The sequence below is a fragment of the Macaca nemestrina genome, chromosome 9 (assembly GCF_043159975.1).
Source record: "Macaca nemestrina isolate mMacNem1 chromosome 9, mMacNem.hap1, whole genome shotgun sequence".
NCBI classification, from domain to species: Eukaryota; Metazoa; Chordata; class Mammalia; order Primates; family Cercopithecidae; genus Macaca; species Macaca nemestrina.
In genome coordinates this window covers 86,564,409-86,578,724 of record NC_092133.1, presented here as the reverse complement: position 1 = coordinate 86,578,724, position 14,316 = coordinate 86,564,409, and the positions used below count along the sequence as shown (strand labels likewise).

Sequence of the window (14,316 nt, the reverse complement as noted above, 5' to 3'; positions counted from 1 at the left end):
TCCCTGACCTCACTGTGCTCTGTCCCCAGAAAGGGGTAAAGTGTAGAGGAAAATATGGTGATATTGGCACCAGACAGACCTGGGTTTGTACCCTGACCCTGCCACTGACCAGCTCTGCAAACTTGGGCAAGTCACCCTCCCTCTGTGCCTCAGTTTCTTCCTCTGTAGAATGGGAGTAGTAACCCCTATCTCTCATAGGATCAAACAGATAATAGATATGAAAGGGCTTTTAAGCCACAAAGGATGGATCTAAGATGAAATAGTCCTGTTATTGATATTGTTGGCTACTGGTGACTCTTAATTTAGGATTGTTCCCAGCTGGGGCTCCAGAATCTGATTGATCTCTGGACCTGAAGGGGGCACTCTTAAGGAGAGATTTGGAAGGATAAAAGATGGTTTTGGATGAGAGACAATTCAGTGCTGCCCTAATGACTAGAATCCTACAAGAGGTTTCCTCAGAAGATGATTCATGCCCTGAGCTTCTTATAAGTCCCTCCTACTTATAAAACCCAGGCAGGGGATTTTGTTTCATGTGGGTGTTAGGGGCAGTGGTGGGGGGGGATGCAGTGAATGTCCTTCCTCTCCAAATCTCTCCAAGCCTCTGCTCCTCATCCATAGGACATAAATAATAATTCCTACCTGAGAGGAACACAGAGAGAATTAAATGGGGGAAACAACTGGCCTCGGATAGGCACATCTAAAATGTTACGACCTTGCTGTCTTATACTGCCAGAAGAATTCCCAAGTGGAAACTCATACTCTTTGGGGGCCCCAAAGTGTGGCTAGAGCCTGGGAAGAACCCCCCCGACTCCGCCCTCCTATACGCATGCTGTGCCTCTCAGTTTACTAGCAGCTTTCACCACAGAAGGCTTCTGTGTGGCTTCAATTTTGCGACTTCCCATTTATTTATGAGGAAACTGAGTCCCAGAGAGTGGAGTAGCTAGTCCAAGGTAACATACAAATCTGATGGCAGACAAGGAGCTAAAATCAGTCTTCCATGTCCACTCTGCTTCTTTCTCCTGGGTCGTTCTCTCCCTTCCCTTTCACTCCCTTTTCCATTCCTTTCCTCTTCTTGTCCCTCACTTGGCCACTGACAATAGGAAGGCAGAACTTATAATAATATTGCTTAAATTGTCCAATTTCTTCTCCTGTAAAATGGGGGTAGTGAGCCCTCCCTCTCATAGGATTAAAGACCTAATGCATGTGAAAGTGCTTTTAAGCCATGAAGGATGGATCTAAGATGAAATAGTCCTGTGACTGATATTGTTGGCTGCTAGTCACTCTTAATTTATAAACTGTTCTCAGCTGGGGCTCCAGAATCTAACTGATCTCCAGACCTGAGGGGCAGGAGGCAGACCTGGAGAGATTTGGAAGGATGAAAGATGGCTTTGGATGAGAGACATAATTCAGTGCTGCCCTAATGACCAGAATTCTGCAACATGGTTCCTGGGACACGCTGGTAGACAGTGAGGCACCTTCCTTCAGGGGCTTCTCCTCTGTGCAGTGATGAGTTTCCATGAGACAGTAAAGGTTCCTCCCCGTAGGCTGCAGAGTGAAGAGGCCCCTTAAAAGCACCTCCTTCTCTGCCCCTGCTGCTGATGGATGAATGGCGGCCTCTGCCTGTCTGATCCTGCCTCTAGGGTTCACTTCTCTGGTAGGGGTGGGGTGTCAATGCCAACTACGGGCTGCTTCTGCCCTGGGGAATGATGCGAGGACAGATCTGGGCAGCATCCCAGGCTGCCCTGCTCAACCCCAGCGAGCCAGGTCTGGGCCCCCAACCCAGCTGTTCTGGTTGTTCCATCTCTTGCGGTGGGGGGTGGTCTGTGTGATGGGTGGGTGGGTGGGTGAGCACCTACAGAAAGCCCAGCCCAGTTAATGGCCTGGCCAAAAGGGCCCACAAGTCTGGCTAGAGCCTCTACCAGACACTGCCCGCCTTCTTCTAGGCTCTGACAGTACACTGTGACTTAGCCTGGCTAACAGGGAATCAGCAGTGGGTAAAAAGAAAGCAGGAAATCGCAGCTCAGACGTCTCAGCCCCCCCCCAGGGATCCTCCCCAGACTCTCCCAGACTTCTAGCCCTGTACTAAGAGGGTCTTTGGACCTGGGAGTCTCAGGTAATACTCCAAAACTCCGTATTTCCTGGGCAGTTCATGTGAGTCAGATCCTGGGCTGAACTCAGAGAGATGGAGAAACAGAGCCTGCTCTTAAGGAAGCCACAGCCCAATGGGGTGGGTGGAGAAGCATGCCAGTGGACCAGAGGTGACAATAGATGTTTGTCAGCTGCAGAGGTCAGGGCAATGGAGTGAGCAGCTTCTTGGGGAGAAGCCAGAAAATTCTGTTCAGGGTTTCAAATGAGGGCTTGGGGAAGGGGGAACAGGGAAGAGGAGTGGCAAAAAGACAAGTGTGGGAAAGGGGAAACACATGCAGCAACCTGAAATCGGGTGTGTTGCTCTGCCACCCGAAGGCTGGCTGGGGTGGGAGGGAGGATGCCTGCCCAGGGAGGATGGCATTGTCTCAGGCCAGTGGAGAACATAGTGCCTAAGGCTCCAAGGCTGAACTAGAGACAGCAGCTGGAGCTGGGACTTGAGGGGCTTGGAGTAGGAATTCAGCCCCACCCTAAGGCAAAATCACTGGGCTCAAAGCTATCAGAAGTGGAAGCTGGGATGAAGAGAGGCCCTGAAAGGAAAGATAGTGCCTAGCCTGGCCCAGGGATTTGGAAGTTTAGCTCTTAGCATTCCCTTGGCACCCTGAGGCCCATCTCAGCCCCTCCAGGCCCTTCTGGGATCCTCAGCAAGCTGGGGGCGGGGCTGTAGCCTGGGCCTCGTGCCAGTAGAGGACAGGGCTGGGGCCAGGCAAATGCTAGGGGCCAGTCTCAGTCAGGACTGTTCTGCAAGCAAGGGCATGTGGGTGGGGAAAGCAGGGTTGAGATAGGACTCCAAAAGTCACTCACAGACTCCTCCTCACTGCTGGGAGTTTTTGCTGCCATGTTATGGGGGACCTTTTCCAGGATGGGTGTCTTGGTGAGTCCTGATCCAGGGATGCAGAGTGTGGACCTGGGGACCAAGAAGTGAGAAGCATCAACACAGCAGCCACATAGACCTATCACAAACCCTCCACCTCCCACCAACAGACCCCTACCCCAGCTCCATGGGGAGGCCAGAGCCTGACAGTTGTATATAGGGGTCTCATTGTAGGCCTGGCCCCAGTCTCGAGTTCCAGCTGTGTGTGCTGACCACAGTGTTCTCTCTGGGCCCCCATATGGGAGACAGTGGTTCCTAAAGTGAGGGTCTGCTCTCATGGGGCTGTTGCCACCCAAGGCCAGCTGACCACCCCAGGGCAATCCAAATCCACCAGGGGTTGCTGGCGGAGTGCTGGTTTTGTTCCTGCCTGGAATCCAATAGATAAGTGCTTTGCTGATCAAGCTCTCTCTTTCCCACTAGCTTCTGAAGGGTAAGACCATACCTACTGTGCTCAGGGCTTCATCTCTGGGGCCTGGCCACATCTCTGGTGTGGAGTAGGGTGAATTTCCTCAGTTGGTTGACTGAGGGAAACAAATGCATGTGTGGGTGAATGGAGGCCTTTAAGGCCCTGTGCTCCAGGATGCATCTGGGCTAATTGGGAGCCTGGCCTGTGGCCAGGGCAGGGAGACTCTGGGCCTGCTGGAGGGACTGTGACCTAGGCAGTCTCGGGTCTGCAGGCTGCCAGTGTAGATGCCATGGGAGTGCCCAGGGAGGTATGTAGGGAGGCAGGGCAGCCAGGGCCCCTAGGGGTCACCAGCCTTAGTCTGGGGAGAGGCAGATTAATTTTGAAGGTACAGTAGAAGTGAGCCAGGCCAAGAGGGCAAAGACTGTTATTATTAGGCTGTGGGTCACAATTGCTATCCTCTGAGATCCCCCTGAACCTAAGCCTCCACAGGCACATACTGATGTTTTCCACCAGCCCACACTCTATTCTCTCTCAAGTCTAAAGCTGATGTTTAGCTCATTTCCTCACCCCCTCCCCGCCCAACACCACCCCTACCCAGAGGCAAGCATGGTCCACGTATGGGCACATGGCAGGGTTGTTGCCAGGAACAGAGAGTCGAGAAAGATGGATGAACCAGGCCCAAAGATGGAGAAGCCTGGGGCTGCCTTGCAGTTCTGGGCAAAGAATGTAAAGCCCTTGCTGGCACAGTGCAGGGACACTCTCGACTGGCTGGTTCCCAGGCCTCCCAGTGCTGTGGGTTCATAGGGGCTGCCCCCAACTGCAAAGTGAAAGAGGTGGCATCCTGGTGAGCATTCACCAGAGCATGGCAGTCTTTTGAGGGGACAGCAAGGACAAGGTCAGGTTGGAAAAGGACCTGCAGACAATGCAGCCAATGCCTCCTTTTGCTCTGGCCCGGACCCTCCCACCCCCACATTTGGGAGACACTAGTCAGGCCTCAGGGACCTTGAGCTTGAAGAAGAGGGCAGAGCTGGGTGGGATGGTTTCCTGGTGGTCCCACCTGCCAGCTCCTCTTCCTGCATCACTACTGGGCGGATGCCTAGAGGGTGTATGTGTGAATATGTCTGTCTGTCTGTTTTGTGCCTCGCACCCATGATCCTGCCAGCCTGGCTTTCCAAGGGCTGCCTGCTCTGCCCGGAAGGTCCAACCCCAGTCTGGCCGGTCATCACAGGCTGTCATCAGCTGTGTCCTGGCTCAGACTTGCCACCAGCGGCTGATCCTTCTTCCCCACCCCCTGCTCCCGGGAGAGGCGGTTGCGAACCAGCAATTCAGGCGAGTTGGGTCAGACCCGCGGACCCTCCGACTAGACACAGAAAGTGCTTAGCAGATGCTGGGCCAAGTGAAGTGAGAACATGCGCTTGGAGTCCCGAAGCCCTGATGGTCAAGCCTCCCCAAGACCAGGCAAAGAAGCAGTGCAATCCTGCAGCTTCCCAGCTGACCCCCGACGGCCGCTGCTGCGCAGGACTCGGAGGACTCCACGAGTCCTTGGGCCTCTCGGCCCCGATGCTGTCCCTGGATAGAGCCCCCGACCGCCGCCCTTGCTCCCGGCACCGCGCTCCGCCAGCCCAGCCCAGCCCTGCTTCTCACCTGCTCTCCTCGGCTCTGCTGCCTTGGCCGCCGCTGCACCGCACCACTCAGGAGTGTGGGCGGGGGTGTGAGCCGGAAGGGGTGGGGGGCGTGTCGCAGCGCGAGGGTGGGGGCTGCCGCCTGGGTTCTGGGCAGGGCCTCCGACGTCGCCCAGGTCCCCGCGGCCACCCGACTGGAGAAAGCAAGCTGGCCGCACTTCTCTCCTTCCTCTTGTTCCTCCTCCCTCCTCTCTCTTGCATTTCCTCCCTCCCCCAAGACCCTCTTCTTCTCTCTTCTTCGCGGTCCTCAGTCCCCCATCCCTTCCCCTGCTTCCCGCCCAGGGATCCCAGCTCCCGGCCCCCAGAATCTACCTGGAGGGCTTCCTGGAGGAACTAGAGCAACAAATTTAGGCTCTAGAAGGGGTCCAGAACACTGTCCCGCCCACGACCCCTGCCCCTAGCTCACCATTCCCCAGTCACCGCACTTCCCCAACCCCATTATTCTAGCCCTGGGGTGCTGCTGCTCAGAGTCCTGGAGAGGGTTGGGTCTGAGGAAGTCTCTGCTCTCTGCCCTCCTCTCCCCACCATCCAGACCAGTCTCAAACCCTACTACACCGTCTTTCAAAATAATAAGAAGAAACAATAACTGGGTTCAATGTTCATGCAGGACTTCCCTTTCTGTTACCATCCAATTCCTGCTGGCTCTATGGGTGGGGAGCAGAGGTGGGTGCTACAGACTTGGGACAATTCTAATGGCAGACATGGGGATGCTTAAGGACTGCGGCAGGAGGCAGACTTTCCTTTCAGACCAAAGCATCCCCCACCCCAGATAGAGACCCCCACACACAAACAGCACAGACAGACTGACAAAGGCAGACTCCGCCCAGGCACACACAGCCCGACTGGCAGATCGGGGACAGACATGCGCACAACAGCAGAGCAGACCCCCACAGAGGCAGCAAACACACAGGCGACCCTGACCTGCAGCATCTTCACGCTGGGATGGGAAGACTCTCCCTCCATCATCAGACTAAGGTCTTCGGAACAGGGAGTGTTGCGCAAACGCTGGCCTGAGGCTCTCAGGGCTGGGACTAAGGATGGGAAACTTTCCTGACAGTCCTGGGCCGCTGCTCCCACTCAGGATAGGGTGGCAGTGGGGGTTGGCACCAGGTCGCACACTCGCATCTCTCCCTTCAAGACTCAGACCCTCAGAACTGACAGGGACACAGCAAACACCGACCACGGCTCCCCAACTCCTCCTAGGACAGAGCCTAGTTCTCTAATAAACACACACATATCACATCATACACACATTTCCAGAGGTCAGACTCTAAAAGATGGGCCGTTTTTCTTCCTCTGCTGGAATGCTCGGCTCCTACTTCTTTCTCAAAGCCTGAACGGGGCGGGGATTCTGGTCTGAAGGGAAGCTCAGCCCAGGCGCCTCAGAGTTCTGTGGATGGTTTGAGGCGTGTCCTCAAAGGGCGGGGCCTGGCGTGCCCAGCTGGAGCGGGTCCTCAGGCTACTCCGGGAGGCACCCCCGGGCTCTGCGCTGGGCCTGGAAAGGAGGATCTGTCCTGGGCCCACGGGAGCGTGGTGCTCCTTGGTGATCGTGGGTGACAGCCTTTGTTGGGTTTGCTTCCTTCCTATTCCCTTTTCCAGGTAGAAAAAGAGCTACAGGCACCTGCTTGTTAGTTTGGCTCAGGCCTGGTTTGGGACTTGGAGACGCAGTTCACCCTCCCCTCTGCTCTGGCCCTGCCCCCCACCACGCACCCCCCACCAGTAAAGAGACTCGGCCTCCTGGGACAGACACGATTTATTGATTTGGGCGGAGGCACCGCGGTGCAGCGGCCCAAGTTTGGCACTGAGAGCAATGGAAGGAAGGACAGACAGATGCAGGCTCTACACAGGGGAGCCGCAGATGGGGACTCGGGGTCCTCATCACCTCTGCAAGGAGCGCGATGGCTTCGCTTGCCTCGGTGCTCCAAGCCCCACTGGACAAGAGAGAAAGGGATATGGAATGGGTCACAGGGAGGGGATTCGGGCAGAAGTCAAGGTTGAGGAGGGGTTGGGGTACTGGCTGGAGGAGGTGGACCCTGAGCCAGAGCTGGCCCGTGGGCTTGCAGAGCAGCCGCCTTGACCCAAGGCGGGTGGGTGGGCTGGAGGAGGAGTGGGGATGCTAGCTGCGGGTGTAGTAGTAATTGTAGTCGTCCTCGCACTCGTCAAAAGGGCCAGGCGGGCTGCGAGGCTCGCCGTCCTGGCCAGACACAGGACGCTCACGCAGTCGCACCGCATCGTACAGACCTTGCGGTGGCTCATCAAGCAGCACATCGCGCTCGGACCGGGAGCGCGTCAGGAGACCCACGTTGCGGAGCAGCAGCAAAACGGGAGCATAGAGCAGGTTGGCCAGACCCATGCCAAGGCTGAGCTGCTCAAAGCCCAGCGAGTGCACAATGTGGCCCGCCACTATGGGCCCGAGCGCGTAGGCCACAGAATAGGAGATGTCGGCGATGGCATAGACGCTGCCATACACTGAGACGTGGCGCACGTCCACCAAGAAGGCGAGCGTGGGCAGCAGTGCTGTGTCGACTAGGGCTATGCCAAAACAGAGGCCGCAGAGCGAGACCACTAGCGGCGCGAAGGAGCGGCAGGCGGGCACGATGCACGAGCTGGCGCCGATCACAGCCAGCCCTAGCGCGCCGTACAACCACTGCAGGTGTGGGTAGCGCGCCGCCAGGCGCACGGTGAGGTAGACGCCCAGCACATGAGGCACGAAGGCCGGCAGCCAGGCCATGCCCATCTCCCACTCGGAAGCCGCCATCGTATGCTTCATCCACGTGGCAATGGTGGGCTCTAGGAAGGCGAGGGGAATATTACAGGTGGTGAGCGCACCGGCCACCACGGCAATGTAGGGGTCCAGCATGAGGCGGTGGATGGGAGTGCCCACTGGCAGGTTGGCCCGAGCCCGTGCAGCCGCTGAGAAGGGTTTGGCCACCGCCAGCAGCAACAATGCGTCAAAGAACGACACGGCAGCTAGCACCAAGAAGGGCACGCGCTTGCCGGCGAACTCGTAGAGAATACCCCCGAAGGGCGGGGCCACCAGGCTTCCGAAGCTAATGAAGGCCAGAGCCACGCCCAGTGCACGACTGCGCTCCGGCTCCTCCGGGTACTTGTCGGCGATCATGGCTATGCCAGACGTGTCGGCGAAGGCTGAGCCTAGGCCCTGCAGGCTGCGCGCGGCGAACAGCGTGGCGTAGTCCTCGGCGAAGGCGAACATGACCGTAGAGGCGAACATGACGCCCAGGCCGATGAGCAGCGGCACGTCGTAGCTCATGCGGTCGATGAAGGGCCCGCTCAAGGGGTTCACTAGCAGCTGCAGGATGGCCTTGGAAGCAAACAGCACCCCGATCTTCACGTCTTCGCTCTCCGTAGGGTAGCGGGGCCGAAGGGCTGAGCCCGCTGGCCGCGCAGCCGTCGGGGACGCCGAGGTGTTGGCCGCGTAGGCGCTGGCATTGGCCGGAGTGGGCAGCGGCAGGGTGGGCTCCCACACCTCTGGGGTCCGGGTGGGGCCCTCTCCGCCCCCGCGCATGTGGGCGATGTAGTCGGGCACGATGGGCACGATGACCATGTACAGCATGTTGTCCAGTAACAGAGCCACGCACACGATGACCAGCAGCAGGCGCCTCTGCCGCCGGGGCTCCCGCAGCGCCGAGCCCACCGCCTCCGACAGCTTGGTGGCCGCCGCCCGGGCCTGGCCCGCAGGTTCCGCGGGTTCCATGCCCCCACCCCGATGCTCTTCCGAGGACGCCTCCGCCAGGGCCGAGCGCTGGCGTCCCGCAGTGCAGAGGCGAGGGCACGGTACTTCGGGGAGGCGGTCCTGGCCGAGCAGACCCCCCGTGCCTCAGGTGGCCGCGGGGCTCATGGCCCAGCGTCCCGGCAAAGGAAAGGACTCCGTCCGGCTAGGCGTTGCCGCTACTCTTAGCGGTTCCCGGGACCCGCGGCTGCTGGGCTCAGGGGCGGCCGGGAAGGCGGGCGCGACGAGGGGCCGGGGCCGGAGACTGGGCGCACTGTGCCCTGAGCGCGCGCAGAGCAGCCCCCACCGCGCTGAGAGGCCGCCCGCGCTGGCCGAGGGGCATGCTGTTGCCGCCCGCCCGGTTGCCCGCCCGTTAGCCCCGCCGCCGCGCTCCCCTCCCCTCGCGTCGGCTCTTGCCTCCTCCGCCGCCTCCTCTTTTTTTTTTCCCTTCCACTCGGGGCTGTGACGCGGCGAGTCCCAGCCCCCGAGTGGTGCCCGGGCCACTTGCGTCGCTCATGCTAATGCGACGTCGGCGGGGCGGGGGCCGGGGGCGGGGCGTGGCAGGACAGGGGTCCGCTCCCCAGATGCTCCAGGGCTGAAGGCCCAGGAAGGGGTCTCGGTGCGGAAGTCCTGAACCAGCCCCTGGGATGGGTGTTCCGCGCCCGGAGCCGACCCTCTGCCCTCCCCCTGCCCGCCCCCCGCCCGCGGTTCTAGGACCCGCGGGGTCAGCGCCCACTCTTCTCCTCCTGGGGAGGGAGGCGCGGCAGCCTGTTCCTCGCGGCCCCTCGAGAGAGGCGGGAGCCGGAGGCTTGCGATCTCCGCCTCAGCCTGGACCTTTGCGCACAGCGGGCAGGAAGCCCCCGAGGTGAGCCGCCGCTGCGTCCATCTGTTCTCGCAGCTGGATTGTGGAGCGGCATCCGGACGAGCGCTGGACACGGACACCCCCAACCCTTTCTCCGACTCCGCCCCCTGGCCCCTTGCACACACACCCCGCCGGGAGGGGAGGGGAAGGCTCAGCAACTGCCTGGCCTGGCTCTGACCCACCGGCCCCTCCGCAGAATTTCTCTGCAGCGAATCCCGGCCGGGAGCTTGTGGGGACTGAGGGCAGAAGTTGCCTCGCCCCCACCCGGGGTCGCGAATATCAGCTTGGCCGCTGCCGCCCTCTCGCACTGCCTGGCCACACTCCCCCTGCCTGGAATCCCCCTTTCCGCTTTAGCGGTCGGGTCCCCCAGCTCCGCCTCTTCTCTCCCCGCCACCGCACCCCCTCCCCACTCTAGCTCCTCCCAGGCACTCTTCGCACCCGACCGAGCCCTCCCTCGGCTCCTGCCAGCCTCCGCCCCCTGTTCTGCACACTCCCCATCCCTCCTTTTCCAGAGCCTCCTCCAAGCCCCGGGTGGGCTCTGGAGTGACTGTGGCTGGGGTCCTCTCTTGGAACTGTAAGAAACCCTTCTTGGGTGCCGCGCCCACTCCCCGGAGAGCGCCCAGCCACTTCGCTGTCGTCAGAGGCTCCAGGGAGACTCACCTTCCTTCTGGGAGGGCCGCACCCCTTGAGGCACCCGTGCTCAGCTGGCAGGCCGAGCTGCCCAGGCTGTGCGCTGGGCCTGACGCGTCCCCAGAGCGGCGTTGACCCTGGATGGCACATGGAGGCCGTGTTCCAGTGGGCGGACTGGCGGGAGAGAGGCTCCAGGGTGGTTGAGGTTGGAGGTGGGGGTTGTGTTGTTGAGATTACAGTTTGCCTCTCTCTTCCAGAGTCAGAGGGGAGCCTTCTCATTTTTCTGGCCTCAAAAGCAAAGCAGCATTAGACGCAGATGCTTCTCCCATCGTGCCCCCCACCCCGCAGGAAGTGCCGCCATGCAGTGCAAAGAGTGTGGGCTTTCGAGGCAGACAACCAGGATGGCTCCCAGCTCTGTCATGTACTCATTAGAGTACCTGCAGGGAATTACTTTGCCTCTCTGTCCCTCAGTTACTTTCTTTGTAAAATGGAGTAATAATAGTACTTACTGCTAAGGTGGCCAGTCACACAGTTAAGAGCAGTATAAGGACTTCATATGTTGTTGTAGTGTGTAGAATATGCGGTTTATCCTCATTTTTCAGTTGTGGGTCTTGTGAAGAACAGATGAAAGACACGGCGGGGAGGGGCACTTGGCTAGCTGGCTGATCCCTCTGGTTAGGTGGGCATTGTGATTCCAGGCTCTGTCTGGGTTGGTGGAGGACCCAGAAGACATTGGAGTGTCTCCAGCTGTCCCTGAGATGGCTGTGGGATGAAGGGATGGGGACCACTGTGTCAGGGTGAGAGGGGGCAGCCTGGTCACCTGTTGCTCAATCCCTCCACCCACCCAGTCACCCTGGGAAAGGAGGAGAAACTCATCCACTGAAGGGCTGCTAGCACCTGCTCTGCAGTGGCTGAAGTGCCCGCTGTCTGAGGGAGGAAAAGAGTCCCAGTGTGGGCACAGGCCTGGCCCTGGATGACCTTGGACAAGTCACAGCCCCTCAGTGGGGCCCAGCCTCAGCCTCCGCCTGGTTCAGGTTGAGGTGAGAGCCCACTCACTGCAGCCCTTAGCAGAAGTGTGTGCTGCAGAAGGGCTCTTTGGGGGTGGGCTAATTATTTTAAATTTTATTTGATAGCCTTTAGTCAGTACATGCACACTCTCCAGCGCATCCTAGTCTCGCCCCAGCTGACTTCACACACTTATGCCACTTGCTGGTTCTCTATTCATTTGAGTTTGAGATCTCTGGGCTCTTCTGACTCTCCCATTATGAGGCTCTTAAAGGGGCAGTCTCCCAGCCTACAAAACAATTATTATTTATGCACATGCTGTTTTCCCTGTCTGATTAAAGAGAGGAGGACTTGAAGGATACCTTTTTTTTTTTTTTTTTTTTTTTTTTTTTAATGTCTAGTGGCTGAAGAACAGAGGAATCTTAGAGGAGAGAAATTTTCCCAGGGCCTTCAAGGTGCAGACCACATCTCCAGCCCTCTGGCCCACATGGCTGTTCCTGAGCATGAAGCCAAGTTGTCTCAGGGCTTATGACTAGCTCTCCAGTCCTCAGTTCCTGTGTGGCAGGAGGCACACTCATTTATTACTTGCTTTGTGCCAGGAATATTATGTGTGCTGTTTACTCCATTCTCCCACAATCCTGGTGCAGTGTAGGTGCTATTCCTCTGGTCTTACCAGGTGAGGAAGCTGGGCATGGAGATGCTGGGTTGCTTGGTCAAGCTCCCAGCAACAGATCCTGGAATTAAACCCAGGCTGGGGGACCTGTTTTGTGGTCCTTACACTACTTCCCTATTCCCAGCACTGCGTTGTGCTCCTGCTGCTTCATCTCCAAGGTGGCCGCACGCTGACAGTGTAGGGGTGAGGGGCAGATGAAGATCCATGGGAGGAGGAAGGTCCTGGGCTGGCTCCCTAAGGAGGCTCCAAAGACACTAAACTCCCTCATTCTCTAACTTCCAGATCAGAGGGCAGCCCTCCACCACCCCAATCCATCATGGCTCCAAATACTGGGGTGCCCGGGTTGCAGGGAGGCGAGAGGCCCCTGCAGCAAAAGGCTACGGAGGGTCTGAGCCGAGATACGAGCTGGCAAAAGCCTCCTCTCCCAGCCAGCTGCGGGGAGCTGTCCAGGGTTCTGGCCCCGGCCCCACTGCAACCAAGAAGCCTCACTCGGAGACCCCGCCCCTCTGGCGTCCCCTTCATTCGAACGCTTGGTAAATTCCTTTCCCGACTCCTCTATCTGAGCATAACTTGCAGGCAACAGAGAACTTCCCATCCAATCCTGTAGGAGAAAATGGAAGCATTTTTCTCTCCTTTCTCAACCAGAAATAGCAGTTGTTAGGGCAGCATTCATATCTGGTGCTCAGTGAAAGTTGAATGAGCAGAGGAAGGAAAGAACGTGTTTACTAGACACACAGAAGAGCTTATAAGGCATCAGGCACCGTTCTAAGCATTTGATAAGCATTAACTCATTGAATTCTCTCACCAACCTTCATATTACTTTCTTATAGGCAAAGACTCTGAGGTAAAGTAATGCATTCCGTCAGAGAGCTCACAAGTGGTAAAGATGGGATTCACATGCAGGTGATTTAGTTCCAGCATCCTGCTCCCGGCCGCCATGTGGCCCTGCTGCAGGATGGCTAAAGATAGAGATAGCTAAAGATAGAGATAGCTCGCTTGAAAGTGTCTAGCCCAATGCTTGATACCTAGTAGGAGCTTAATTGTTATTATTTTGTATGGATCGGGACAAATTGGTGATTTCTAGCTGACAACCCTTCTTCTCATTTTATCCACAAGATACAACTGTGTCCACAGTCTGATGGACTAAAATTTCTTCCTTGCTGGATCAGTGCCATGTTGGGGGTGGGGGGCTTGCTGGGGACGGGGGAGTCCTGGTGTGTGGGAGTTTGGGAGGGGTGGAAGGATAGTCATGCTGCACCAGTGCCTGGGTGAGGTCTAGGGCGTATTTGGAGGTCTTGGGTGGGTTGTGGTGGGGGGGTGCTGCTGTGGAGGGAGGTGCCAGCCCAGCCTGGCCTCATTTCTGAGAAGGTCATGGGGCCATGTCAGTTCCAGGGCTTTGCCATTTGTTGCTTCCCTGAAACATCTGGTTCTAGAGAGGTGAAACCACTGTATTTCTGTGGAGAAGCAGGCTGGTGTTGGTTATGGCAGTGTGTGGGTGGGGCACCTGCTCCTGATTTATTATTTCTTTGTCTCTCTGGAAGCACTTAAGCACAGGCTTCATTCCAATCAAGCTCATGAGCCTCTCTGGATTCCAGCACTGGGGGCTGGGGGTGCAGTTTGCTCAGACCTCCATAACCTGTCCCCTGTGCACTGGCTCAGGCGGGCCTCAGGGCCTCAGCATCATTTAATTAATTTAGGCTTCCCCAGTCATATATTCTCAGATTCAAAGGAACAAAGTGGCCCGTGTCAGCCTTTCCCAGAAACCTGTGAGTCTGGTGGCTGGAAGCCAGAGGACTACGTGCCTGCCTGCCTGCCCTTGGCCAGCCTGTCCTCGGTGCCCAGACTTGCTTTGTGTACAACATAGCTGAGCTTCGATAGGGAAAGAGACTGCAGGTGCTGCTTTGTGAGTGGGCCCCACGGCTCCTCTCTACAGCTCCCAAGGGACAGGACCTTGCTCACTTGCTATTTTCTGGCTCCCTGACACTAACTATGAATCATTTGTTGAAAGCATGGCCTCCAAATCCCTTTGGTTTCTGTTCTCTCCACTTTCTTTCCATCTCAATCCAATTAATGTCTCAGATTCGTTTCCTTCCTACGTTGAGACCACTCCCTACCTGCCCCCAGCCCAGATCCTACATCTTCCCCCACACTGGGACAGTTAATCCCTTCACTTGTCTCTTGCCTCCCGACCCTGACAATCCACCCCTGCAGGGATGCCAAGCTTCTTTTCTCTGCAAAGTTTCAGGCAAGCTTCTAGCCTGTTCACAGACCTCTCAGGGTCCCCTGCTGCCTGGGACTGGAGTCAGCAT

At 57.7% G+C, this 14,316-nt stretch overlaps 2 protein-coding genes across 2 annotated transcripts in view; both read right to left on the bottom strand.

Moving 5' to 3' along the window:
• Positions 1 to 6,070, bottom strand: part of LOC105486642 (choline O-acetyltransferase) — a 52,842-nt gene extending 46,772 nt beyond the window's left edge. The window contains exons 1-3 of the mRNA XM_071068721.1: positions 5,943 to 6,070; positions 5,063 to 5,374; positions 2,950 to 3,052 (exon numbers count right to left, since the gene is read on the bottom strand). Of these exons, the coding sequence (XP_070924822.1) occupies positions 2,950 to 3,052; positions 5,063 to 5,374; positions 5,943 to 6,070 (543 nt within the window). The remainder of the gene's footprint in view (positions 1 to 2,949; positions 3,053 to 5,062; positions 5,375 to 5,942) is intronic.
• Positions 6,071 to 6,845: 775 nt separating this feature from the next.
• On the bottom strand, positions 6,846 to 9,263 carry LOC105486641 (solute carrier family 18 member A3). The gene has a single exon (XM_011749587.3). The coding sequence runs from the start codon at positions 8,820 to 8,822 to the stop codon at positions 7,224 to 7,226; it is 1,599 nt and encodes a 532-aa protein (XP_011747889.2). The 5' UTR covers positions 8,823 to 9,263; the 3' UTR covers positions 6,846 to 7,223.
• Positions 9,264 to 14,316: the final 5,053 nt, after the last annotated feature.

Coding starts and splice junctions, on each gene's coding strand:
- LOC105486641 (XM_011749587.3), bottom strand. CDS start 8,822: ATGGAACCCGCGGAACCTGCGGGCCAGGCCCGGGCGGCGGCCACCAAG.